The 27,602-nt window shown below is 34.8% G+C and overlaps 2 protein-coding genes and 1 pseudogene across 3 annotated transcripts in view; 2 read left to right on the top strand and 1 right to left on the bottom strand.

Annotated features, from left to right (window-relative positions):
• Positions 1 to 518: 518 nt before the first annotated feature.
• RIOK2 (RIO kinase 2) lies at positions 519 to 22,675 on the top strand. Of its 2 annotated transcripts, none has more exons than XM_042944311.1 (10): positions 519 to 968; positions 3,287 to 3,425; positions 4,809 to 4,949; positions 7,003 to 7,178; positions 10,108 to 10,196; positions 12,158 to 12,349; positions 14,659 to 14,751; positions 15,963 to 16,487; positions 17,981 to 18,077; positions 22,389 to 22,675. In XM_042944311.1, the coding sequence occupies exons 1-10, from the start codon at positions 903 to 905 to the stop codon at positions 22,551 to 22,553; spliced, it is 1,683 nt and encodes a 560-aa protein (XP_042800245.1). In that variant the 5' UTR covers positions 519 to 902; the 3' UTR covers positions 22,554 to 22,675. The 2 variants fall into 2 exon arrangements, with proteins under 2 accessions (XP_042800245.1, XP_042800250.1); XM_042944316.1 differs by having other exon boundaries at positions 521 to 968; positions 4,833 to 4,949.
• On the bottom strand, positions 13,068 to 13,194 carry LOC122202317 (annotated as a pseudogene).
• A 2,177-nt stretch (positions 22,676 to 24,852) lies between the features above and the next one.
• LIX1 (limb and CNS expressed 1) overlaps positions 24,853 to 27,602 on the top strand; it is a 59,961-nt gene continuing 57,211 nt past the window's right edge. The window contains exons 1-2 of the mRNA XM_042944289.1: positions 24,853 to 25,914; positions 27,447 to 27,512. The gene's annotated coding sequence lies outside the window, so the exon portion shown is untranslated. The remainder of the gene's footprint in view (positions 25,915 to 27,446; positions 27,513 to 27,602) is intronic.

Here is a 27,602-nt window from a genome sequence, read left to right as displayed (position 1 = left end):
ACAAACTATCACACAAGTTTTGTTACCCCTGTTGCTTTAGTAGGGAAGGTAGAGTACCCACCCTCTGAGGTGCAAGTTGTTTAAGGTCCTGCTCCGGTTATCATTTTTGTTGACGTAGAAAGTTCCAGGGTCAGTGTGGGTGACTCTCCTAAAGCCCTGAAATTACTCCTTGGCCTTGGATAAACATCCTCGGAGATTCGTTACCACCTGTCAAAATGGCCCACTTTCTCTGGAAATGCGCGGGAGAAGCGACCAAGACAGCCTGGGTTCCACACAGCCTAAACTCCACCCCCGCCAGGCGCAAGCGCACTCCCGAGTCTCGTGCACCAACCTAAAACCAATACTGAGCAAAAGCAACGGAGTTCTCACTCTAGCCACGCCTTCCTCTTTTCTCAGCAGGTCCTGTTAGGGGAGGCATGTCTGTATAATTACTATTGTTACTTTTAACCGCGCTTTGGTTCATTTTCCAACCACCCTTATTGGAACTCACTTTGCCTAAAGGAGGGATTGCTGTTTGTGGGTAAAATTTGCTCCTCCCGTTAAGTTGCCATTCTGTTCTTACAGATGGATGGCGTCCTTTAGGCAGCCAATCCTGACAGATATGAAAAATGAAAGGAAGTATTGTAGAGAATTTTTCAAGTCCGTTAGTTTACATTAAAAAGTCACTATACAAAAAATATTCTTCACTGACCCATACTATATGCATCATAAAACTCAGAAGGCATTTCATTTTCCCACGCCAGACTAGTTCTATTTATTAACAAGGACCTTCAGGAAGGATCAGCGCATGCGCGAACCATCCGGCAGCGGCGGTGGAGAGACTTGAGAGAGGCTGGTGTATGGGCTTGCGTTGTGCTCCTCATCTGTTGTGAGGGGGACTTGTGGCTTGATCTTGGGCCGCCATGGGGCGAGTGAATGTGGCCAAGTTACGTTACATGAGCCGGGATGACTTCAGGGTTCTGACCGCGGTAAGAAGTTCGTCGTTTCTCCCTGTCCTTTCCCACCGCGGTTCTTCTCTGCTCCTTGAACTCGGCTCTCAGCCGAGCACGCTGTAGGCCCTCCAAGGAGACCCAGACTGGGCACGGGGAAAAGACCCGACAGTCGGGTTTTTCGGAAGCTTTTGGTCGGAAGCTTTCGTCTCCCCTAAAACAGAGCAGAGGCCCCTCTTCTAATCATTTCCTTCCTTTCTGCTCCCGTCTTGTACTCCAGAGCCACACTTGGATCGCTGTGGCCTGGAAAACCTCTGAACGCTCGGCTTCCCACCACCCGAGCAAGAGTTTAAGACTCTTGAGAATTGATAGCACTGAGTTCCTCACTCCCAGATTCACTTACGTAGCATTTATTCAGTTTCATTCACTCAACGCTTATTTACCTGGTTTTTAGTGACAATCTTAGGGAATTCACCGGGGTACGAGACAAGGGTGACAGATCATCGAGTAAACGAATAAATGAATAAATAAATAAGGAGGATAGTATCAGATATTAAGTGCTACGGAGATGATAACGAGAATAATAGAATAGAGACTTTGTGCACGTTTGGGATGGGGCGCATCGATGCCTTCGGTAAATGGCGTAGTCCACTGAATGTTTTAAACAGGGAAGTGATAAAAACTGATTTTACTGGTCATAGTCTTATGGCACAAATATCAGCAACACATAGATTAGGCATTCCCAGAATAAAACAATGACTTTTTTTTAGAAGATACTATCTTTTGCTTAAATAGGCAATACTTAAGGATTAAACTGTCAGATGCAAATTCATTATGAAGTTTGGAAGACACGTTTCTCTTCCCATAGATTATTTAATTCAGCTGTACTTTCTCTAAACATCTGTCACTTCTGGTAGATAACCTTCCTTTTTTGCTTCATCAGCATGTTCACTTAATCCTTAATGCCTCTGACAGAAATAGGGGAGTCAAGAGAAAGAATGTTAGAGACTAGGAGAGATGGAACAAAGCATGGAAAATGAGTTAAGGTACGAGGTTTTGATTGGGACATCAAAACAGTGCCAGATTTATCTTCCAAAACTTGACTTCTGTGATATTTTAAACTCTTTAAGGCTCACCAAGGAATGACCTTCTCATTAAATAGAATATTTCAGTCTCAGTTAAGTCTTACCATCCTTGCTATCAGTGGCCATCTTTCCTTGACTCTCTCTTCCTTTACTTCTCAGGCGCCTTCTACATCAATAACCCTACTTTGACTGGCTACCCTTACCTTTTAATGTGAACTTCCCCCCAAATTCTGTCTCTCAACCCTCCTTTGTCTTCCATTATCTCTTACTTGATGATCACATCCACTTGGCGGCTTTATCTGTTACCTCTATCAAATAATTGACAATTTTTTCCCTTTAATTGTGACTTCATTACTGAGTATAGATGTATCTTTCCACTTTACCTTAAACATCTTTGTTTGAAGGACCTCCCAGAACTTAGCATCGTGATTACTGTCCTTAAAAAATCTCTGTTCATCTATCACCCGTACGTAAACCCTTCAAGGGGGTCCATTGTTTCTCAAAAAGAAATCTGGAACTCTTTGGTCTGCATTTCAAGGCTTTTTATGTTTACTTAAAAGCATTTTACAGCCTTCCTTTCATGAACTCAGTATCGCATCTGAGCTACCACTGTACTAGCTGTTGTGCTCTGTACTGCCTTACATATGTGCCATGTCCAAATCTTTTGTCTTTCTCTGATATTCCCTTGTGTACTTTTTCTGTTTTTCTGCATCTCACAGTCAGTCTCAAGAGCCACTTCTTCCTGTAACTGATCCCTCAGCTAGAATTATTTTTGTTCATCCCTGAGCCACTTCTTTTTTAGCACTTTTTCTTGCCTTCTAATAAAATGAGATGTATCGGTTCTTATTTACACTATTAGATAATAAATTCTCCAAAGAGTTGAGAGTTATTTGTGTATATTTTTCTATCTTCCACTATTCCTGCATGGTACTTTCATGTTAAATACCTTTTTAATAAATATCTGGACTACCTATAGTTTTTACAGATAAACATTTAGATGTCAACAAATATCTCAATATTTGCCACATGTCAGTAATTGTTAAGCACTCATAGTTTTTACCTGTATAGTTTAGTATAGAGGCAGAATATGAATATCAGTGATTATATATCAAATTATGATTTAATATATGTCCAGAGAAGGTATCACTTATGTCTCTAATTGGTTGGGGAACTGCATGATCAGAGAAATTTGAAGGAGAAGTTAACTTCTTAGTAAGGTTTTGATAGTAGCTCTGTGTTGATTATGATTGCATATAATTCCTTTAATTTCAGGTTGAAATGGGCATGAAGAACCATGAAATAGTTCCCTGCAGTTTGGTTGCTTCTATAGCCAGCCTTAAACATGGTGGCTGTAATAAAGTTTTAAGAGAATTAGTGAAACATAAACTCATAGCTTGGGAGCGTACCAAAAGTAAGTATTTATGGCACCATTTGTGATTTTTCATATAACTGGCTTTCCCCAGAGCAGTCATTTTATTTTATTTTATTTTATTTTATTTGCAGAGCAGGCATTTAAAAAGGTAGAAAATCAAAGTTGCAAGAACAGCAAAGCACTCTATCTAGACCCGAAAACCCACATACTTTTACCATGTTTTATTAGAGTAGTCCCAGGGCCCACCCAGATAAACAGAGTAAAGAAATAGTCTCTATCTCCTCATAACAAATTCCAATTTCAGAAGAGCAAATATTGTTGCCACAATCTTTGGAAAATTTGCCACAGGACTCTAGAGCATTAACTCTCAAATTATCCATGGTGAGGAATGAGTTTGTTTCTTTCAACCTGCCATGGAGCCATACTTTATTATAAAATAACAGTTAAAAAGTAATTACTAGAAAAATGAAATTTAAAAACTGATAAAATACAGGCACAAATTCCTTATTGGAGCTAAAGACATAAAAAAAAAGCTTGGTGAAAGTGATTTACTGAACTTAATACTGAACTTAACCACTTCATTCAGTTTCTGTGTCTTATCACAAACTAGTAGTATATATAGACTGGTGTCAGTCTGTGAGTTATGCTTTGAGTAACACCTCTCTAGAGAGAAAATACAAATTATAGGAAGAAATGCCAAACTCATAGGACTGGGTAAGCAAATCTTTTCAGCTAAGACTTCTTACTGTTTAAATTCTTCTCATGAACATTGGGGTACAATGTTTATAGCGGCACTCTCAACAATAGCCAAATTATGGAAAGAGCCTAAATGTCCATCAACTGATGAATGGATAAAGAAATTGTGGTTTATATACACAATGGAATACTATGTGGCAATGAGAAAAAATGAAATATGGCCTTTTGTAGCAACATGGATGGAACTGGAGAGTGTGATGCTAAGTGAAATAAGCCATACAGAGAAAGACAGATACCATATGGTTTCACTCTTATGTGGATCCTGAGAAACATAACAGAAACCCATGGGGGAGGGGAAGGGAAAAAAAAAAAAAAAAAAAAGAGGTTAGAGTGGGAGAGAGCCAAAGCATAAGAGACTGTTAAAAACTGAGAACAAACTGAGGGTTGATGGGGGGTGGGAGGGAGGGCAGGGTGGGTGATGGGTATTGAGGAGGGAACCTTTTGGGATGAGCACTGGGTGTTGTATGGAAACCAATTTGACAGTAAATTTCATATATTAAAAAATAAAAAAAAAAAATAGTGAGAAAAAAAAAAGAATTAACACTAAAAATAAATAAATAAATAAATAAATAAATAAATAAATAAATAAATAAATAAATAAATAAATAAATTCTTCTCATGACTTGAATTAATGTGACTTGATTGTGCGATGTAACTAAAATACAGTCTTTCTCATTTTATTTTGTCTAGCTGTCCAGGGCTATCGGTTGACAAACGCAGGATATGATTACCTAGCTTTGAAAACACTTTCTTCTAGACAGGTAGTTGAATCTGTTGGAAACCAGATAGGTGTTGGCAAAGAATCTGGTAAGTGCTAACAGTACTACTGAACTCATTTTCTTTGCTTTAGTTTCTCTTTATATTTCTCTTTGAGAAAGCATTATTTTTTTTTTTTTTTTTAATGTTTATTTATTTATTTTGAGAGAGTGCGCCTGCCAGCATGAGCAGGGGGAGGGCCAGAGAGAGAGTGAAAGAGAAAATCCCAAGCAGACTCTGCCACTGTTAGCACAGAGCCTGATGTGGTGTTGCATCCCATGAACCAAAGTTTGAGATCATGACCTGGGCCAAAACCAAGAGTCAGACACTTATCCAACTGAACCACCCAGGTGCCCTGAGAAAACGTATCTTTTAAATTTTTCCATTTTTTTCAGCTAAGCAGTGAATTGAAAAGTTAGTTGGAAGCAGTAAAGTTGATGAAATTACTCTTAGTTTGGTAGGTTATTGTTTTTCATAAGTCTCTCATTGAAAATTCAGTTATACCAAGAATTCATTTTCCACTAATAACTGACATCTTTGGCAAATATATTATTTGTTCTTTTATATGTTATAAATGGACATTTGTAACAGTTAAAATATGTAACACAAGGAATTATTAGAAGACAGTGACTAAAAGCTACATCACATTTTTCTACCGCAGAAATATGGCAAAATTAAGTATGTGTAGAACACAGAAAACATTCTAAAATAGCATTGAACAAATACATAATGCAAGATTGCTAAATACAGCAGTGTGTGTGTGTGTGTGAGAGAGAGAGAGAGAAATGTGTAAAATGAGGTAATTTAACACCTCTTTTTAGATAGGCTGCCTCTTATGTCCAATTTTTTCATTTAAAAAATAACATTTTTTTGTTTATAAGAACTTCACTGTATAGATCATAAATAGTACAAAAGAAAGTAAAATAAAAAGTAAAACTTTATCCTAACCAGGTCTCCATCTGTTGTCATACTTTTGAAAGCTGTTACTGTTGACTGCTATCTTATATATCCTTCTTGGAATAGTCTATGTAAATAATAGTATATAATGCACTGAAAATATGTATATATACACATATATATCTTTTTAATCACAGGTAAAAGCAAACATTACTTGATTTTTTTCCATTTGATTCATTTGATTTGGTTTTTTTTTTTTAAGATTTTATTTTTAAGTAATCTCTACACCCAATGTGGGACTCAAACTTACAACCCCGAGATCAAGAGTCCCATACCATACTGACTGAGCCAGCCAGGTGTCCCTGGATACATTTCTGATATCATTTCATGTTAACAGATAGATCTTTCTCATAGTTATGTAGAATATTACATGGTATGAGTGCTCTGTAATTGAATTTACCAGTCCCAGCTGTTATGGACATTTATGTTACTTCACCTTTTCTTTTGTAGGTAATGATGTGGTAGACACCCTTGTACACATGCCTCTGTGCACATGTACAAATAAATTTGTAAATACAGTCTTAGAAATTGAATTATTAGCAAAAAAGTTAGGTACATTTAAATTTTTGATATTATCAGATTTCCCTTCAAAAGTTTACGCCAGTTTATAATCCTGCCAATGTGAGAGATAGTTTGTTGATGTGTAATAATTAAAATCCTTATGAATAATTAGGACATGTTTTAAATGTCAGTATTAACAAATATCGACTTTTATTGATAATTGGAATACTTAGGGGAATATCTCCATTCTGATTACTATAGGACTATATTCTAACAACTGAATATTATTTATTGAAGCAGTTAAAGAATTGAACTTTGTGTTGTTGAAAAAGAAGATATTAAATTGCTTCTTATACATGTAGGATGCTAAAAGACAATTACATTTTTCCCACTAAATTGAATTGAATATTGAGCACCTTTGGAAGTAATAACCTTTGACACACAACATCCCTCTTTTCTTTTGTAGTAGATATTAATACATGTCATTTTATTTTGGATTGCAGTTAAAATAATTTTGCTGAGTAGTAAGTATTCATGGTTATTAGGAAAGATATAATTGATGTAAATAAAATCAAAATTAGGAAATTACAAGTGAACTTTTTGGAATGAAAGTATAATAATGCTCTTTTTTACATCTTGGCTCTAGATATTTACGTTGTTGCAAATGAAGAAGGGCAGCAATTTGCATTAAAGCTTCATAGGCTGGGAAGAACCTCCTTTCGAAATCTGAAAAACAAGCGTGATTATCATAAACACAGGCATAACATGTCTTGGCTTTATTTATCTCGTCTCTCTGCCATGAAAGAATTTGCTTATATGAAGGTATTTTGTAAATAATTTTATGTCTCTTAACCAAATAATACATGTAACTGAAAGGACGTAGTGACATTTACCAGTCTATTTTCCCCACATCTCTCTACCCCCAGTCCCAGTCATTACACTTATTTTTAACTGTTAATTATTTTTGTTATTTGTTTTTCTGGTGATTTTTTTTTTTTCTATGTGAAGGCATTTTTAATCATTATTAATGCATAAAGGCAACAAGTATTCTACAGTATTAATAAGGTATTACAATGCAAATTAACAAATAGCTTTAAGTAATTAGTGATGTAATTGCCTCACAAAAGTGTGTGTGTGAATATGTATCTATTTAGTATACATAAATATGCTTATGTTTGTCTTCAGTTGAAAACCCCAGGGAATTACCTCTAGTGATTATCTATAGAAACCTTAGTGTCTCAGCTAAGTTGACTAGTACCTTTCCTTCACTTAATGGAGAAGAAATGTTGATGTACAAATTTGCATGCATATTAGGAATGGTAAAAATCTTTAGGTTTTCATCTTTTAACTTCAAAATTAAGTTCAGAATATATTTGTTAAGTTTCTTTAATAATCAAAATATGTATCTTCGATAACATTTAAGTTAAACAGAAAATAATACTGTATTTTTATTATTCTCCAGTAGTATTTATTTGTTACTACTTAACTTCACTTTTTAATTAAAAGTCACCCTCGGGGCACTAGCTGGCTCAGTCAAAAGAGCATGCAACTCTTGATTTCCGGGTTATGAGTTTGAGCCCCACATTGGGTATGGAGTTTACTAAAAGTACATACATACATATGTACATAATTTACATACATAATGCTATAGTATGTGATTTGTAAATGAAAGTTTTGGAAGTTGCTTTTTTGGTGTTGAGTAGGTTAATTCATGTGCTTAAATTTTTAGTAGTTATGGGGGAAGAATTCTGAAGACAATGTAAATAACTGATACTGATACCATACATGTTATGTGTTTCTTGTCTTATATACTAATGGTTTGTATCTTATAATATTCAGTAAATAAGCAGTTTGGTAGAGATTATTACACATTTTCCTAAAACTGTATTAGGTGTTTTCTCAGATGTTTATATGAAGATACTAGAATAGAAGCAGACTGTGCATCAATAGCTCCTTAAATTTATTCTCTTTTTTCCTAGGAAGGAGTAAGATTAAATTTAATTAGATAAAATAAGATTAGGGAGTAAACCATAGTGCAAGAGCTAGACCATTATGACAGTAGTTAAGGTTATATGCTGTTGAGCTGCCAAAGCATGTTCAGAACTACTTGTACTGAAAAAAATCTTCAAAGCCAAACAAACAAAAATCTTTGGGGAGTGGAGTTCAGTTCCTTAGCAAGGAAGATAGGAAATAAACGCTTTATGAAATTAACCCTATTCATAAATATGTACGGAGTATGAATTGTATGCCTACCACACTGTATTAAGTACCTGGCATAGGGTGGGCTGAAGGTGTGGCTACCAAAGGAATAAGTAATGAAGTCAAGCATCGGTAAGTTGGGAATATAACACAAATATACATAAAGAAACATTTAAAAATTAAATTATATGTTAAGCTTAGAGAAACTTCTGTAAAGTAGAATAGTTGATGAAAGAGGTTTCATCATATATATATGATGGATACATATATATATAAAATACATATTATATATGTAATATGTATTATATATGTGTCTATATATTATAAATATAGACATGTATATATTATATGTAGTATATATTTACATTCTATATTATATATGTGTATATTATATATGTAATATATTATGTGTAATATAAATATTACATAGACTGTTATTATATATATTATGTTTATAATATAAATATAATATATACATATAATATATATATTTTTTAAAAAGAGTGTTGGGAAAACTAGGACCTGATATGTAGATTAAAGAGAGTTCTGAAAACTAGGAAAAGTTGTTGAGACTGAAATCAATATTTATAAACATTGTAGATTTTTCTGAATGGAGCATTGACCTAAGTATTTTAGTTTGGTATTGGTACCCAAAATAAAGGTTAGTTATGGTGGCAAGAGCTAGAACCACTGTTAGAGCAATCAGGTATAAATAACAAAGGCCTACTTTCAAATGGTAACATTCCAAATTGCAGAGAGCATAAACCTAACATATTTTGCAGGAAGTAATAACAGGACTTTGTAAGCAAAAGGTAGAAGAAGTTAAGCATAAGAAGTTAAGAAAAGATGGATTTATGGATGATCTGAAGTAATATGACTCAGACTACTACTGTGTATATTTGTTACATAATTTACTTTGTATATTGTGGTCTGAAGAAAAAGGTCAATGCTCTGTAAGCTACAATACCTGATCTTTTGGGATATTTCATTTTCTAATCTGCCAGAAGACAAGAGTATTTCCTCACTCACAGTTTATTTCCATTTGAATTTTTAAGCACACTCCCAATTGATGGCAGAAATGTAAAAAAATAGGATATATCCTGGGGTGCCTGGCTGGCTCAGTTGGTAGAGAGTGTGACTGTTGATCATGAGTTCAAGCCCCACATTGGACATGGAGCCTAATTAAAATAAAGATTAAAAAATAATAAGTATAATAAAAAAATAAATAAAATGAAGAGGGTATATCCTAGGAGATTATAGGCTTCTTGGGGACAGGCTTTTTTACATTCATTTCTGTAACCCTAGCACCATGTATAATATTTAGTAAATGTTTAGTAAATTAGTGTTTGGTGAAAAAGTGAATTGTTAACTGGTTTAAAATTTTATTTTATGTGTAGCTCATTTTGTGCTGTGAATAAGCCATAAATAATCACGTGTAATTTTGTAAAATCTTGTATGTTTCTTCTAGTTGTGGGCAGGTATGTTTACTTTTATTTTACCCTAAATATTAATGACCTCTTCTTTAGTTTATACCTATTTTGCTGTATTTTAGGCATTGTATGAGAGGAAATTTCCAGTCCCAAAACCGATTGATTATAATCGCCATGCGGTAGTAATGGAACTCGTAAGTGGCTATCCTCTGTAAGTATTTATTATTCTTGAAACTATGGATTCTAATAAATAAATGTAAGGTTTAGTTTTCAAAAAATATTTTTAATTAAATGAAATATTGCTTCTGGAAGGTTAGAAATTAACACAAAGCAATAGTCTCACATGCAAATTAAAAATTCAATATTGTTCTGATAGTATGAATTTTGTAATCTCTGTAATTTATTCAGCATGTATTTATTAGCAATCTAGTATATATTAAGCACTGTTTTAGTAGGCCCACCAGTGAACAAAACAAAATCTCTGCCTTCATAGAGTTTATGTTCTGATAGAAAGAGACATGCAGTAAATAGCTAAACAAGGAAATACATGATTATCAGATGGTAGAAAATGTTATAGATAAAAATAAAGTAGGTAAGGGGACAGGGAGTACTGAGGTGAGTGGATGAAACTGCTATTTTACATGAAATGGTCAGGAAGAGTCTCATTGATAAAGTATTTTTGAGCATAATCCTAAAATAAGTGAGAGAGAAAACCATGCAGATATCTAAGAGATCCAGGCAGAGGCACCAGCAAAGTACATAAATCCTAGGATTGGAGCATGCCTGCATGTTCAGGAAGCAGTGAGGAGGCTAGTGTGGCTGGAGTTGAGTGGATGAGGGCAGAGATAAAAAGTGATGAGATCAGAGAGGCAACAGGGGACTAGATCATTTAAGGTTTGTAGGCAATTGCAAGGAACTTTTAGTTTCTTTTTTAGTACATTTGACATACAAATTTAAATTGTACAGCATGTTGATTTCATATGTTTATATATTGCAGTGTCGTTGTCATTACAGCAATAGCACAAGGCTTTTTTATTTTGTTTTGGGTAGGAATCCATTGGAGGAATTTGAACTGAGAAGAGACATGATGTGACTAATGTTTTAATAGAATTGCTGTGGCTTTTGTTTTGAGAACAGATTGAAAGGTGACAAGGACAGAATTAGGAAGAAAAGCTAGGAATTTATTGCAATAATCCAGTCAAGAGATGATGGTTGTTTAGATCAGAGTTGTGGATGTGAAGGTGATAAAAAGTGGTTAGATTCTGAATATGTTTTGCAGGTAGAACCAACACGATTTTTTAGGGATTGGATATCAATATGAAGAAAGGGAAAGTCAAGGATAACACCAAGATTTTGGGTCTGAATAACAAATTAATTGGAGGTACAAAGTTGTCATTTACAGAAATGAGAAAGACTGCAGGAAGAGCAGCTTGGAGTTAGAGGATGGGATAGAATCAGAGGTTCAGTATGGGACATGCTTAAGTTTGAGATGCCTTGGAGTTCAGAGAAGTATAGATTGAGGTGTTTAAAGCCAACAGCCTAAATGAGATCACCAAGAATTATTCTAAATAAAGGCTCCTAGTATTAACCGTTGAGCTCCGAAGTTTAAACGTCTGGGGAAAGATGAAGAACTAGTGAAAAAGACTGAGAAGGAATGATAAACATGGAAAGAGGACAGCCTGAAGAGTTGGTGTACCAAGAGTCAAGTGAAGGAAGCATTTCAGCGGGGGGGGGGGGGGGGGGGGGCGGGGAAGAGGTTAACTGAGAGACCTCATATGATGAAGTCTGAATTGACCACTGGATTTAGCAACATGGAAGTCATTGGTAGTTTTGACTCTACGTATTGCATTCAAACGAGGTAGATGAAAACCTATTTAAAATGAGTTCATTAGAATGGGAGGGAAAAAATGAAGTAAGTACAATGTAGAGGAGTTGGGCTGTAATTATCCATGAAAGTATGTTGTAGAAAGAGAATACAGAGTTGAGACAGGGTGTGGCTTTTTTTTTTTTTTTTTTTTTTTTTTAATATGTGGGAGCTGTTACATCTTGTCTGTGTGCTAATAGAAATGAAGAGAAAGCTGATAGGGAGTTAAGAAATGGAAAAAATAATACGCATGCCTGCTTTCATGAAAATCATAAATGAATATAAATAACCTGTTTTCATACTTTCAGATGTCAGATACACCATGTTGAAGACCCTGCATCCATATATGATGAAGCTATGGACCTGATTGTCAAACTTGCAAATCATGGACTGATTCATGGAGATTTCAATGAATTCAATCTCATTTTAGATAAAGATGACCACATCACCATGATTGATTTTCCACAGATGGTTTCAACTTCTCATCACAATGCTGAATGGTATATGCTAAAAGTGATTCTGGATATGGGTGTGTTTACGTGTGATGCAGTCATTTTTTTCTTAATTTTTTTTTTAACTTTGTAATACCGTGATTTGGGTCAATAACTGGTTTGAAGTGACTGATGTTGATGGTCTAAAAATTTGTTCTTTTATTAAAGGATACAAACTAGGATTTCCCCCCCTTAGAGAACCTATCTTATTCCTCAGTATTTTAAAGGGGGGAAAATGCACTTTGATCCAGTTGTTAAAACCTAGTCATTAAGTTTTTGCTGTACATGGGAAATCTGAAGAAACTGCCTGCTTTATAAACCATCAAAAGAATTTGAATTACTTGTGTAATCGGACAGACTTCTGAAAGTCAAACTTTCTTAGGTGGAAAGTTCAGCAAACCTTTATTCAAACAGACTTTTACGTGGAAGCCCAATTTTTAAAACAAAGTCTGTCCAGAAGTAGGGACATAGAGAAGGGAACCCTAGGACCCCATCCTCTCTCTGCTCCATAGTTGCCTCCAAGAGTGTTTCACCAAGCATAATTTTATAATCATGATGGCCTTAGTAAAAATTATGATCTTGAAGTGGACTCAGTTACCAGACCAAGAATATCTCTCCTATCATTTTTAGTTTTTATTTTATTATTAGAAAATAACTCATGTAGAACCTCATCCCTAACATAGGGCAGAATCACTTTATATACTGTGGTAATCTTACTCTTCACATTACTTAACCATGTAAGCCAGCCAAGTTATGAAGTATGACAATATTTTACTTTGGGAAAAGTTTTCAATTAGCAATAATCACGCCTCGGATAAACCTCATTGGCTACGATACTGCCACTGCACAAAGCTTGATAATATTTTACTTTGTATTTCGTGACGTAATTGATTGTAATCAAAGCTGAATATTTTTTACCTTCCTTTCCAAGTTATGAGAAACTTCTCCTTTCTCCTGAAGATAACAATCGCTATCATTTACAAATAAGAGTGTATGAATTCTTGGAAAGTTTGAACTCAAACCAGTTTGTGTTCAGTCAAACTTTTCTTCCTACAGATTTTCATAAGAAAATGTCTATATTTATTCCAGAAAAAGAAGATGTCATTTAAATATAAATTTAAAGAATATTTTTAACCAAAAAAATATTAATAGATTAACACCTGGTGTTTGAGTGTTTAACATATCTTTGGATGATGACTCATCACCATTTTTATTACTGTGGGGTAACAGTCACACAATGAAAGAATATTCAGGAACCACCAGTAGTAGAGAAGGAAACGATGACAAATTGTGATATTCAAAGTGTAGGCTGCATTATTCTGTAGGGAAACAGTATGATTTAACTTGCTATTTAATGGAGAAGTACTAGGATAAAGGAGTTGTACTATGTAGCAGAAATTAAGATGTAAATTAATTAATAAATAATTATAAATAAGACCTATGTCTGCTTTTGAAGATTTTGAGAGTTTGTCTAATTAGATGAAACATAGACATAAATAAAAAGATAATTTTTAATTTACTGAGGTTTTTCCCTGGGTGCCCTAAAATTAGGAAAGATTAGCACCATTATCTGTTTCCAGACTTTCTCTGAAATATTAATATTCAAGCAGATAGTGAATTCTGTGTGACCCTGTTTCTTAATTCTCCCTTATCTAGAAACCTAGAGAATTTAATCTGTTCCCACTGCTTTATGGTGGCCTAAAAAGCAACCTGATATAGGTCCTTCTACCATTGGTCCAGATTAGCGTGTCTTCAGATCATTGTTTATAAGCCACAGCATTATTTATCTCTTTTGGATGTTCTTGCAAATTAGCTAATGGATAATAAAGGTATATAAACATAATTTAATGGTCCCCAAACTTTTTCTTATGTGTCACTAATCTGTTTCGTCTTTAAGCTTTTGTAGATGGGGTTCTAGTGGGTATAGCTGATGAGAAGTATAACCAGACAGGCTGGAGACTAAAGAGGAAAAGTGGAAACCTGCCCCTAACTGCAGACCCAGTCTTTTTTTTTCTGAGATTCAGATGCATGTTATTTTCTCTTAGTATGTCTAGTACAGTATGGGAAGGCCTCTAGTTTTCTAACTATAGGGACCATATGCCTTTGAAAGCTTATATTTTCTATTAGTTCCTCTGTTTTTTTGTTTTGTTTTTGTTTTTCAAACACACTGGCATCTGATTTGTCTCTTTTCTTTCTTGTGAGTAACATCTTTTTTCATATAATGATTAGCAATATCATTAATAAGTATATTGTCATTGGCTAATGAGGAAAAACATGAGCAACAAAGGCTATATCAAAAATGATTCTTCCTTTTGCAGGTATTTTGACAGAGATGTTAAATGCATTAGAGATTTCTTCATGAAACGTTTCAGCTATGAAAGTGAGCTTTACCCAACTTTTAGTGATATCAGGTTTGTACTCTGCTTTGCTTAAAATAATAAAAACTGTTTAAATATATGATTTATTGGGGCACCTGGATGGCTCAGTCAGTTGAGCATCCAACTCGATTTTGGTTCAGGTCATCATCCCAAGGTCGTAGGATAGACCTCAGCATGGAGCCTGCTTAGGATTCTCTCTCTTTCTGTCTCTGTCTCTGTCTCTGTCTCTGTCTCTCTCTCTCTCTCTTTCTCTCTCTGTCTCTCTCTCTCATCTCTCTCTGTCTCTCTCCTTCTACCTTTCCCCCTCCCTGTCTCCCTCCGCCCCTCCCTCCCTCCCTCTCCCTCTCTGCCTCTCTCTAAAATAAAAATAAATAAATAAATAATACTTGATTTACTTAGTTCTGAAAAGTTTAACAGTTTCATCTAAAAAATTTCCAAATAGTAACCATTGACACATAATCATTGTTGAGTATCATTGCTGTCTAGTGTATAAATGAAACTTAAAAACTAGAAAATCCTGCCTTTGTGCCTTTGGTCTATTAAGGCAATGTTTGTGAATTTTAGGGGAGTAACACATTTAGTTTCTTATAAATTCATGAACTTTTATTCATATTGGAATTTATGTTTTTCCTTTATACAGAACAGAAGCTATATTTACTTGATTCATGGAACATAATTATATGTAAATTTTCAAAGCAGAACTTTTTCATTTATTTTATATCCTTAATTATGACACTTTTGTGCTTTGGGATGATAGAACTTCAAAGAAGAAATCTTTAGTGCCCATTAAAGTCAATTTATTAAATCATTATCAACTGAAGTTTCTGTAACCTTTCTGCTAATATTTGTTGCTTTTAATAGTCTTTGCATGTGTGCACACACATGCGAACTAAGGAGGAGCAGAGAGAGAAGGAGAGAGAATCCCAATCAGGCTCTGTACTGTAAGCACAGCCCAATCCAGGGCTCGATCTCATAAACCTTGAGATTGTGACCTGAGCCAAAACCAAAATTCGGACTCTTAACCAAATGAGCCAGGCAGTCATCCCCATAGTCATTTTGTTCTTAGGTGACAACAAAAATGTATCTTTTACATTTGTATATTTAAGTATTACATTTTAGGCAAAGAAAAATCTTTAAAATACATAAACTATTAAACTCATTTCAGAATTATAATTTATCAGAATAATAAATACTTACCCATGTCAGGTGGATTTTTTCCTAATGTTTGTCATTCTTTTTTCTAGGAGGGAGGACTCTCTTGATGTAGAGGTTTCTGCCAGCGGCTACACAAAGGAAATGCAGACAGATGATGAATTGCTTCATCCATTAGGTCCAGATGATGAAAATACTGAAACAGAAGACGGATCTGAATTCTCACCTTCTGATGAAGAGTTGTCAGAAAAAGCAAAGTTTCATAAATCAAAAAATCAAAGTGATCAGAAGTCTGCAGATGAATCCGCTGACTACTGTTGCATATCATCTGGACACCTTGAACAAATAAAGGGAGAGGATTCGTCAGAGGAGAGTGCTGATGCACAAAATTTTGAATTACCTGAATTCAGTCAAGCTTTAGAAGAAATAAAAGGTCAAGTTATTGACAACAATTCTGTAACTGAATGTTCTGAGGAGACAGACAAAATTGAAAATGACACTAGGCAAAATGGTAAAACAGGTCAAGGAGGAATCCCCATGAGCTCTGAAGACTATGAAGATGCATGCCCTCATCTGATTGCCTTGTCGTCAGTAAACAAAGAATTCAGGTCTTTCAGGTATAGATTTCTGTTGATTGATTTTTTTTTTTACTTTAATGTGGAGACCTATACCTTCTTCAATTCTGATAAATGAGTGGCGTTTTGTTCTTGTTTTTCAAATGATATAACAGAGCTGTATTCTGTCCCATTATGTTTAAAAAATGAGAAAGCAAATAACCCTTTTATTGTTAAAATTTAGATTACCTTCTACAATGGACCTAATCCTCGGCAATTTATTGATTCGTTTTTAAACAGTTCTGCCTTAAAAATGCAAACTGATTACTTTAAAAGAATTATTTACAATAATTGGTAAATTGGTCAAGTTCTGGATGTACAAATGTTCATATATTTTTGTAGTTGTATATGTGTTTGGTTTATATGTAGTCCAGTAAACATGTAGTAAATGTGCTCTCTTAAGATATCTACTTACAGTGAATTTTCTCTGGTACTTTGAACCTTCTATCAATATTTGTTCATGTATAGTTAAAATTATTTAACATTATATGTTTTTTTTTCTAAGAGTTTTTTTTTTTTCTTGCAAGTATTAATGAATTGGCAGCCTGAACTTAGCAAAAGATAAAAAATTTAATTTTTATATTTGGAATAGTTTATCCTGAATCATGAAAGGAGTTTTAATTATTTCAAAATAGTAATAAGACAAAACTATATCAGTAGTACATTTATTAGGCATTTCTCAGTACATCCTAAGGCTGTCTTTAGAGTTTTATCGTGAAACAAAACATGAAAATTTTGTGCCTTTTCTGTAAAACTGTATCTGGAGTCTCGGGGCAATTACAACTCAAATAATAAATTTGTAAAATTAAAATTATAAGTTAAAATCAAGAGTGGCAGGGACTGAGGATTTTAAGTAATTGAAGAAAATCTACAGAGGTTAAAGAGTCTTACCACAGAATAACTTGTTCTCTTTAAACACATGTTGGGCAAAATTTTTATTATTCAGAGTAGAAACATAAGATAAGAGATGTTGCTGAAAAATATTGACTGTTCGGTGTTAATATGGTCTGAGTGTCTTAAACTTTGTATATATTAAAACTTTGAGCAATGTGTAAAACAAGTTTGTTTCCATCATTGCAGTTTTTCTCCCTTAGCAGGGCAGATGATACAGATTAAGAATACTGCCTCTGGTCCCATTACATCTTTTGTTGTTTAGGAGATGGCAGGGAAGTGTTCTAAGAATTTAAATGTAAGAGGCAGATATGTGTAAAGTTCAATGAAAGAACAAGAGATTAGCGGAAAAGAGATATAAATTCTGGGGAAGTGGTAACAAATTTTGATGGCTGAAACATTCAGTTTTGCAGTTTTGATGGTGACTATTAGAATGCTGAAAAATGGAAATTATTAATATATTGGGCTGAATTGTGAAATGTGTGAAGTTTTACCTTCACAGAAATTTTAAATATAACGATATTTTATTATGTAAGGATAAGTATAAATGGCACATAATTAACTATAAAATAATTAGGTAATTTGTGACTTTGTTTTAATTTTAGAGATGAAGAAAGTATGGAAGATACTAAACAGTACAGAACAAGAACTCTGAGTGTTACTTCTGTGGGCAGTGTTTTAAGCTGTTCAACAATTCCTCCGGTAACTATTCATTCAACATTTTCCAAATGTTGATTAGGTCACTACCCTGGTTGGATTGTAGATACTCAGATATGGTCTAGTCCTTGCATTTTAACAATGAGGAAATTGAGGCCCAGATAGGTTACATGACTTTGCTCAAGATTACCTAGCTAGTGACAGCAATGCAGCTACAGTGTGAAGATGTGCCAGCTTCACTAAATTTTGAAGGAGAAAAATAGGTAATTTAAAAATTTTTGACCTAAAGGTTTTGTTAGACATTTAGCAGCAATGTTCAAAAGAATTTCTTAAGGGACATTTTCTGTGCAGGATAGTGAACACAAATAGTCCAGCTCCTGGATTTTACTGCCTGCCATACTCTCCAGGCTGCCCAAGAGGAAGAATCAGTTTATTTCCTTTGTAGATTTTAAGGAAAGAGATAAAATTACATACTTGGTGTATTGGGGACTTCCCTTGTACTTAAAGCCATTAAGCTGCATACCCTTAAAACCAGTTTTTAGTGATAACTTCATTTAATATAAACAAAAGAAGAAAATCAATTTAGAAGTTAGAAAGGAGGCAATAGGGGCACCTGGATGGCTCAGTTGGCTGAGCATCCTACTTCAGCTGAAGTCATGATATCACAGTTCATGTGTTCAAGCCCCACATCAGGCTTTGCGCTGATAGCTCAGAGGCTGCTTTGGATTCTCTCTCTCCCTCTCTCTGTGCCCCTCTCCCATTAGTGCTCTCCTATGTCTCTCTCTCTTTGTCAAAAATAAACATTAAAAGGGGCACCTGGGTGGCTCAGGAGGTTAAGCATCTGACTCTTGGTTTCGGCTCAGGTCATGATCTCATGGTTTTTGAGTTCGAGCTCTGCATCAGACTCTGCTGACAGCATGGTGCCTGCTTGACATTGTTTCTCCCTCTTTCTCTCCCTCTCTCTCTGCCCCTCCCCTGCTCACTCTCTCTCACACTCACTCTCAAAAATAAATGGAGTTAAAATTTAAAAAATAAAAGGGAACATTAAAAAATTTAGAAAAAAAAACAGGAAGAAATAAAATTATGTGGAATATGAATTCAAAATAAAAGAATTTTGTTTTTACTGAACTTATGATTTCCAAATTCATATATATTGTCCAATAAGTTAAAATGTGTGTCCTATGGATATAACATGGGATATTTACAAAATTAAATCAGAATTATAAAAGATAGGCTAAAAAGAACATACTGTATTCTATAACATAACACATTTTTAATGGTTCTAGGAACTTTCTTGATAATATGAACATTCAGAGTTGTGAGACCAAAATAAAAGTGAAATTCTATAAATGTATTGATTTTTTATATACTCTTTTCTGCTGAGCTTATAATTTACTTGATATTCTAGATGAAAACTATAAATGTTTGGAATTTTTGAAACATCTATTAATTATATTAAAAGATAAACATTTCCCTTTAAGTATTATCAACCTGTCTTTATTAAGAATTTCTCACACTTTATGATTGTCTGTCCACCCTTGGCTTTGATATTTTCTATACTTGAGTTTTATTTACACTCTTTTCTTTGATTTCTCAGATTCCAAACATAAGTGCTTTTATACAATTAGTGGCATAAAATTGGCAACCGCATATAAAGAAAAATTTAGATTACTAACTCATGCTAAGTTATGCTGTCTTTTGTATATAAAAGATGACACTGACATTGTCTGTAAGTCTTGACTTTACCTCATTTCCTTTATAGCTAATAGGAGCTTCAAGTTTAAAATGGGGTCAAACCTATAATGAATTGCATTATAAAATACAAATTTGCCTTCTAAGAGGAAAAAGATCTCTTCAGCCAGCTTGATCAAAAAGATTTCCCTCTAATCATTGGAAACAAATTGATGATCTTAACTCTACATTCTTTTGAAAATTTGGTCACCCTTTTTTCCTTGAGGTCACATTTCATTTTGTTAAAAAGTCATAAGAAAAGAAACTTTATTTTTTTACCTCTGTTAATTTGATGATTATTTTCCTATATGGTAAAAGATTTTCTCTGTTCTTTGAAACTGTAATTGTAAGATCTGTTTTCTCCATATAAATACTTCTGTCGTTCTCTATTTATTGGCGAAGTTGTCACCTGTGAACCCTGTTCTTTCTAATATGTAACAAATTCTTATTAAACATTTAGGTATATTGCTTTTTAATAAACATATGGCCCACAACAACCAAACAACAGAATCAACAAAATGCATGATTTTTGTTTAATTTTTTATGTACTCCCTGAAATAATACACAGGTATTTTTTAAAAAATAAATACTAAATGAGATTTTTCTCCTGCCTTTTTTTTTTTTTTTTTTTTTTTTGAGAGAGAGAATGAGAGAGAGAGAGAGAGAGAGAGAGAGAGAGAGGGAGAGAGAGAATCTTAAGCAGGCTCTACACTGTTGCATGGAGCCAGATGCAGGGCTCAAACTCCTGAACCATGATCATGACCTGAGCTGAAATCAACAGTTGGATACTTAACCTGCTGAGCCACCCAGGCACCCCTTCCACTTTTTTTTAACATGAAAAAAATTAACCTTGTAGGATTCATAAATTGTCCTGGATTAGAAGGAAGAGCATGCGTAATAATCCATTATTTCCTTATTTTCTTGAGCTTCTTGATATGATTATCCTGTGGTCTCATCAAAGTGAAGAACCAAGGGGAAATTCACACACAATATTTAGAAAAGAAATTGATTTTTTTTTTCTTGAAAATATTCTGGAGGCCTCTGAATTCCTCTGGTTTTAAGTGTGGTACATGCTCTACTGTTGTCTTCCTGGGATGATCTCTCCTTTCCTTTTTGTTTGGTTGCCTCTTTTCTAGTTCCATCTCTTTATTTGGCAGTATAGATTCCAGTAATTATTTGAGTGAATGGTAGAAGCAGTACTTTTTATTGCTAAAAATGTCTTTTTATCCTGTTCTCACACTGGATTGGGAGTTTTAAGTGTTCGAGTTGTAGTTTGGAAATGATTTTCCTTCAGAATTTTGAAAGTATTGCTCTCTTATCTTTGTTGTAGTTAAGATGTTTTTCTCATTCAGGGTTCTGGTCTCTTGCTGGGGTGAGTAGGCTATGATAATTGCCTGTCTTCTTCCTAGGATAGGGAGGGGTGCTAGAGCCCAGTCATACTTGTTCTAAACTTTTTAGCCAGTCCTACAGCTTTCAGTTCTGAAACTTCTGAGGTACCAGTTCCTTCTAAGTCTCCTGCCTTACTGGGTTTGGGGAACTACATCTCATGGGATATCAGCCTCTGCAGGGAATTGAAAACTGAATGTTCCATCTGTTTATTTTCTTAACCTTTTTTCCCATTGGGAATCAGTAGACTAAAATCAAGAGGGATGACTTGTTAAAGCCTGTTAATTGAATGTAGTCTGCTTAACTATGTAAAAATGCAAAGTCTGCTTTTAACTCATCTGGTCCAAGTTTTATAATACACATGTGCAATTCAAGAAACATAAGCCAACTAGTTCTTATAGGCCATTTTTACCTCAGATTGATTATTCTTTAATTTTTTTAACTTGACAGGTTTTAATAAATGTTTCTTTGTGCCTAGCAGAGTGTAGGGCATATTAACAAGAGACCCTTCCTTCAATGCTTGCAGTGTTTATTTCTTTTTTAGGAAATAAGTAGGGTGGTACAAGTGTATATACAATTAAATAACAGGCTGTAGTGCTTCAGAGGAAGACAAGATTATTGGGAGCAGAATATTCAAACTTATTCATCTTGTAAGTGACATTGGCAGCCTGGGTCTTAATAAGAAATAATTTGAAGTTATGATTATTCACTGAGAAAACATTCTACATCTCCCAGAAACTGTGTGAAGACTTTACCATGTAACTGCTGCCATCAGGTCGTCTCTACACCTGAAGTTATGAAGGCACTCTTGGATAAATTTTGGCCAGTAGTGAATGCTTTCAAACATAATTTTCTACTACAAAGCCATGTCTACTTTTACCTCAAAAGCAGAGGAACAAGCAGTTTTCTATCTTGTTGGGTAAATTTTTTTTTTTGTTTTCAGTTTTCCTCATGGACACTAGGTGGCACTGTTGTGGTTTGTTATTCAAAGAATTGTGACTACTACTTTTTGCTATAATCTGTATTTCTATTAGGAATTTAATTTCTTCTATTTTATAACCATTAATTTGTGGTTTATTTTGTTGCTGGTTCATATGGTACTGTCAGTGTTTGGAATTTAAAAAATTCATGCTTGTTAACAAATATGAAAAATATTAACAATGTAAATCTTTTATTGAATATTGTCTCCTTATTAAAATGTTCAGTAATCAGTAATACTAATTCATGAACTCTTTCCAGGAATTGGTGAAACAGAAGGTGAAACGTCAGTTGACAAAACAGCAAAAATCAGCTGCCAGACGTCGATTACAGAAAGGAGAAGCAAATATATTTACAAAACAACGGAGAGAAAACATGCAAAATATTAAGTCAAGCTTGGAAGCAGCTAACTTTTGGGGAGAGTAATATATTTAAGATTTTGAATGTTTTCCAAAACATTAGTATGATCCCCTTTTAAGCCATCTTTAGTCTTTTCTAGACCAAGGCAGATACATAAATAGATGAATAAACTCTCTTTCATATATTAATTTGACTCCTTTGGTATGTGTCTTCTAAAGAATAATTTTAGGGGCGCCTGGGTGGCGCAGTCGGTTAAGCGTCCGACTTCAGCCAGGTCACGATCTCGCGGTCCGTGAGTTCGAGCCCCGCGTCAGGCTCTGGGCTGATGGCTCGGAGCCTGGAGCCTGTTTCCGATTCTGTGTCTCCCTCTCTCTCTGCCCCTCCCCGTTCATGCTCTGTCTCTCTCTGTCCCAAAAATAAAAAAAAATAAAAAAAAAAATTAAAAAAAAAAAGAATAATTTTAGTAATTCTGCTAAACCAATTTAATTCTTCCAAATATTTTAGATGATTAGTCAATCTGCTAAAATCTGTTTTTTAAAATAATCTTTATTAGGAATATTTGGGTATTTAAAAAAAAAACTAAATTTCACTATTTGTGTTGCTTTTTGTTCTCTACCAAAAACAAGTAGATTCCATGGTATCAAATCCCAGTTTTTCCACTTGCTAATGAAAAGAACTTTAAGCAAGTCGTATATGTGTCTCTCTCCTTTTCCACCTCAATTTTCTTACTATTACAGTTGGATTTGTAACTATTTAATAGGGTTGATTTTAGGACTAGGTGAGATAATACACAGAAGCACTAAGAACAATGCCCAGCACTTTGTAAACATTCATTAAAGTATAGCTTTTAGAATGATACAATGATTGTAATCATGTTTAGCTTTCTGATACTCTGCTAACAATTTGTTTTTATTTTATTTAACCACTGGGAGAATTTACTGCCACCTGTTTTTCTTAGACTCCAGTATTTTTTTTTTTTTTTAGCATTTATTTGAGAGAGAATATGGGCGCGATCTGGAGAGGGTCAGAGAGAGAGGGAAAGAGAGAATTCCAAGCAGGTTCCATGCTGTCAGCACAGAGTCCAATGCAAGGCTCAATCTCACTAATAACTATGAGATCATGACCTGAACCGGTATCAAGAGTTGGACACTTAACTGACTGAGCCACCCAGGTGCCCCAAGGCTCCAGTATTAAGGATCAGCCAGTGATGCATAATTTTGTTTTCCACTATTTAAATTGGTAATGTTGTCATGGGAACAGAAAGTTGCCGTAGTCTCACCAGTTTCCACACTTGTTCGTTTTTATGCAGGCCTGAACAGAAGTAGAAGAGTTAGGAGTATAAGGAGGTAGAAGGGATAAGGAATGAAAACCTCTTTCTAATATTCTTGGGTGGGTCCAAAACATGTTTTCACTTAACAAGTAAATAGTGCAGGGGAAAGAAAATACATAAGGCATTGTAATACAAAGACTTTGTAATCCAGTGAGATTGGAAGATGGGTGCTTAAGTACATCTACCTGATGATATTCAAGTCTCAGCATCACCCAGTAGGCCAGAAGAGGGGCATCACCTATGGGAAAAAAAAATGACCACTAGATGGCAATGTCACTCCACAGTCACCAGCCAGAATGTCCTAAAATTACTTGCATCAGTGGTAATGATCTACTAGAGGAAATAACAGCAGATTTATTTCCAAGAATGTTAAAGACAGCAGATTCCCTTTCACCTTTGTAAAATTCATTCTTCTATTTGCAAGACCTATCATTAATAAATACCTTTAATTATATAGACACAAGAAAATGTCCCAATTCCCTTGAAAATTAACTTATGCTAATTTGGAAAGTGTTTACCTAGCTTCGAATTTTAGGTGTGTCTTCACAGCATTTACTAAATCTACTTTAAAGCATTTCAGTAAAATAATGTTGAAGACATCTTAATAGAACCATAGAATATTTATCTTGCAATACATATTAGAGTATCAAAGGTAAACTGGGAATGAAACTATATGACATCTTCCTACTCAATTTTTATTCAGTTGATGCAGTCCACTTTTGGGTACCTACTACATAAACACTATTACTCTAGGAACTTTGAAATCTAAGTAAGCAGTTCTTATCCTGAATAGCCTCAGGTTTCTTGTGGTTGGCAGAACAGATACATCAAATGCATAAGTCTAAGCAAATTATTCAGTGTCTAATCAGTGTCTAATATTTTTTTAATATTTATTTTTGAGAGAGAGCGTGAGCCAGGGAGGGGCAGAGAGAGAGACAGAGATCTGAAGTGGACTCTGCTGACAGCAGAGAGCCCCCCCATATGGGGCTCAAACTCCCGAACCATGAGATCATGACCTAAGCTGAAGTCAGATGATTAACTGACTGAGCCACCCAGGTACCCCTACTCACAATTTTTAAAAGATGTTTTTGAGTAGTCCTCAATTAGAAATTAGAATTTGGTCTATCAAACAAGATGTAACCCTCACATTTAAAACGTCCATAGTGAACAATGAGCAAAAACAATTTAAGTGTACTACTAATGTAGTCAAGGCATGTACTGTGGTTAATAAAACATTTTGAGTCTGCGAGTTCCAAATTTAGATCCTGGTTCAACCACTTCCCAGACCTCAAGTGCCTTCTGTAACCTCTCTAACCTCACTTTTTTGATTTGTGAGATGAGGACATTTAATAGTGCCTGTCTTAGAATTATTATAAAAATTAAATAACACCTGTAAGGAGCTTAGCACAGTACGTGAGACATGTTATATATTAGGAAGTATTTCCCAAATGATTTCAGATTACCAAAAGGAAGATTCGGGAGGAATCTTTTCTATTTCCAAGGTCACTGATATTTCACCTGTGATCTTTTTGGTGCTGTTTTCATCTCAACGTACAAATGCTTTGCTTGTAACCTTGCATCCTCTACTTGTTGCTCCCACTAAATAAGTTTTTCCTACAAGATAATGCAGTTTATACTTGTGCTAAATAACTTTGTGATATTGGTAGCCATGGGTCTGTTCTTTGGTGCCTAGCTGGCTGTCTTTGAGCTTTCTCCAGAACCTTAAAGATCTTTTAAGGCTACTAACTAGAAGATAATCATTTTTTTAGTCAAGTACTCAGTAAATGTTATGACAAAACATAGTTGTCTAGTTAAAGAACTTAACAGGTAAACCTGCAGCCCAGAGGTTTATCAGCCACTTCCACAAGGTGGAGGTATGAGTTCATTAGGTTCTCAGTGAGAACACTTCCCTGAGGTGTAAGTTTATTTCAAGTCGCATTCAATATTCTGGGTGGCTAAGGCTCACCATCTCCATTATTCTTCATCTCTCTTCAGAACATCTCCCTAGAGAGCATCAGGCCATATCTTAGTTTGACCTTGATTTGCTATATGAAGGTCTGGAACCATCTTATGCAACTGTAGAAGGCTGGGAATGAGGTAAAGTTCAAAATAACCGTGAGTTACACAGTTGTGTAATAACAAGGAGTGTAGGAATAACTCCAAAGTCTACAACACAGTGAGGGACTAATATTGTTACATTTTAAATGTAAGTTTTTCTTTTGTCTTACTATTGTAAATAATGATGACATTAAAATTAGTATTTTATGTAACATTTAGAATCAGATTATGTAGGCTTAATTCCATAAATAGGAGTGTGCCTCATAATACAAATAAAATATAATCCTTGGAATATTTGTCACAATATTACATGGTTCCATTTTAAAAAAAGTAACCACTTGAAATGAATGAATCCAATAAGGGTGATCACTATAACTGCTTTTAGTGGAAGAGGTTCAGCTTACATTAGGAAGAAAAATACAATATTAACCCGTACATTTTGCACGTGCTTGATGTTGTCTAAAGATACTGAGGAAGTATACAGACTTTCAAGATAAAATTTTTGTTGACCTAAAGCGTCCACTATATTTGAAGAAACAAGATTAAACACATAACAATTAAAGGTACAAAGTCAACTGTACTGAAAGCCTGACACCATTGATCTCACTGAGAAACCTCCAAGGACAGTGGATAAGTGAAAGTTCAGAGTGATTTGGTGAATTATAGGGAAGAGGAATTTGGTTGAATAGGTAGATTAAAAAAAAGAGCTTGCAAAGAGGAAATCATGCAGAAGACAAATAAATGTAGTGTGCTATGGTTGGGAAGGGGGTATTGTGCAGCAAATGACCAAATTAAAGATTATTTTAAAATTTTTGTTAGAATTTACCTTGATGTATTGGAAAGGAGCAATTGTAGATTTTGAGCAGTGTAATGATTTGATTTTAAAGGGGGTAGTGAGGCACCTGGCTGGCTCTGTTGGTAGAGCATGCAACTCTTGATCTTGGGATCATGAGTTCAAGTCCCACATTGGGTGCAGACATTATTTAAAAATTAAAAAGAAAAATTAATTAAAAACTAAAAACAAAGGGGATGGAAAGGGGAACTAGGGAAACTTTGTCAGTGTTAGTAGATTGGAAGGAATCTTGAACAGAAGCTAAAATGTTGCCCAGTCGGCATAAGTATTAAGGTTTAGACAATCTGGGATAGAATCTTACTATTACACTGGAGGTATAAACATTCTTGATTAGTTTGTTTTTATTTTAGAGATGAGAAAACATTTTTAGATGTAAAATTACTTGCCCAAAATCACATGGAGTGAATAGGGTTGGGAGTAAGTGGGAGGAAAAAATGGAATTGGTAAGTACCAGGAAGGTGAAAGGTAGAAAAACCAGAGTATCTGTGGTTTAGAACTTTGTATCCAGCCCAGGGGTCTCTTTTGCAAAGTCACTAAGGTCCACAAACTTTGACTTGTCTTCCTGGTGTTGTGGAGGTATGAGAGGAGACAGTCCTTACAACCAGGTCCAGGTTTTGAGTCCTATTCTCCACAAAATTTCCTCCCTTTTTAGAAAACATGTTGTTTTTTTTTTGTTTTTTGTTTTTTTTCCATGATAAGCCTTTCATTTTTCTCACAGGCCCAAGAAAACCGATCTCAGTAGACTGAAGCTCTGCCTGGAATATTTCTGGTTGTTCATGAGGAGGTAGGAGGGGATTAAGGTGGTGAGGTGGGGAGTAGTACTTTTTCCTTGAGCTCAAAGCTACTGAGGTACCTGGGGAGGATCAGAAGAATA

This window comes from Panthera leo, chromosome A1, assembly GCF_018350215.1.
Source record: "Panthera leo isolate Ple1 chromosome A1, P.leo_Ple1_pat1.1, whole genome shotgun sequence".
Classification (NCBI taxonomy): domain Eukaryota; kingdom Metazoa; phylum Chordata; class Mammalia; order Carnivora; family Felidae; genus Panthera; species Panthera leo.
Note: the sequence above shows the minus strand (reverse complement) of the source record. Positions and strands in the feature narration are given on the sequence as shown.

What these genes read in the sequence shown, in the direction of transcription:
- RIOK2 (XM_042944311.1), top strand. Translation starts at nt 903, where the DNA reads ATGGGGCGAGTGAATGTGGCCAAGTTACGTTACATGAGCCGGGATGAC. An exon ending in AGGTGTTGGCAAAGAATCTG is followed by an intron (nt 4,950 to 7,002) that starts GTAAGTGCTAAC and finishes TCTTGGCTCTAG; the next exon opens with ATATTTACGTTGTTGCAAAT. An exon ending in TCTCATCACAATGCTGAATG is followed by an intron (nt 12,350 to 14,658) that starts GTATATGCTAAA and finishes TTCCTTTTGCAG; the next exon opens with GTATTTTGACAGAGATGTTA.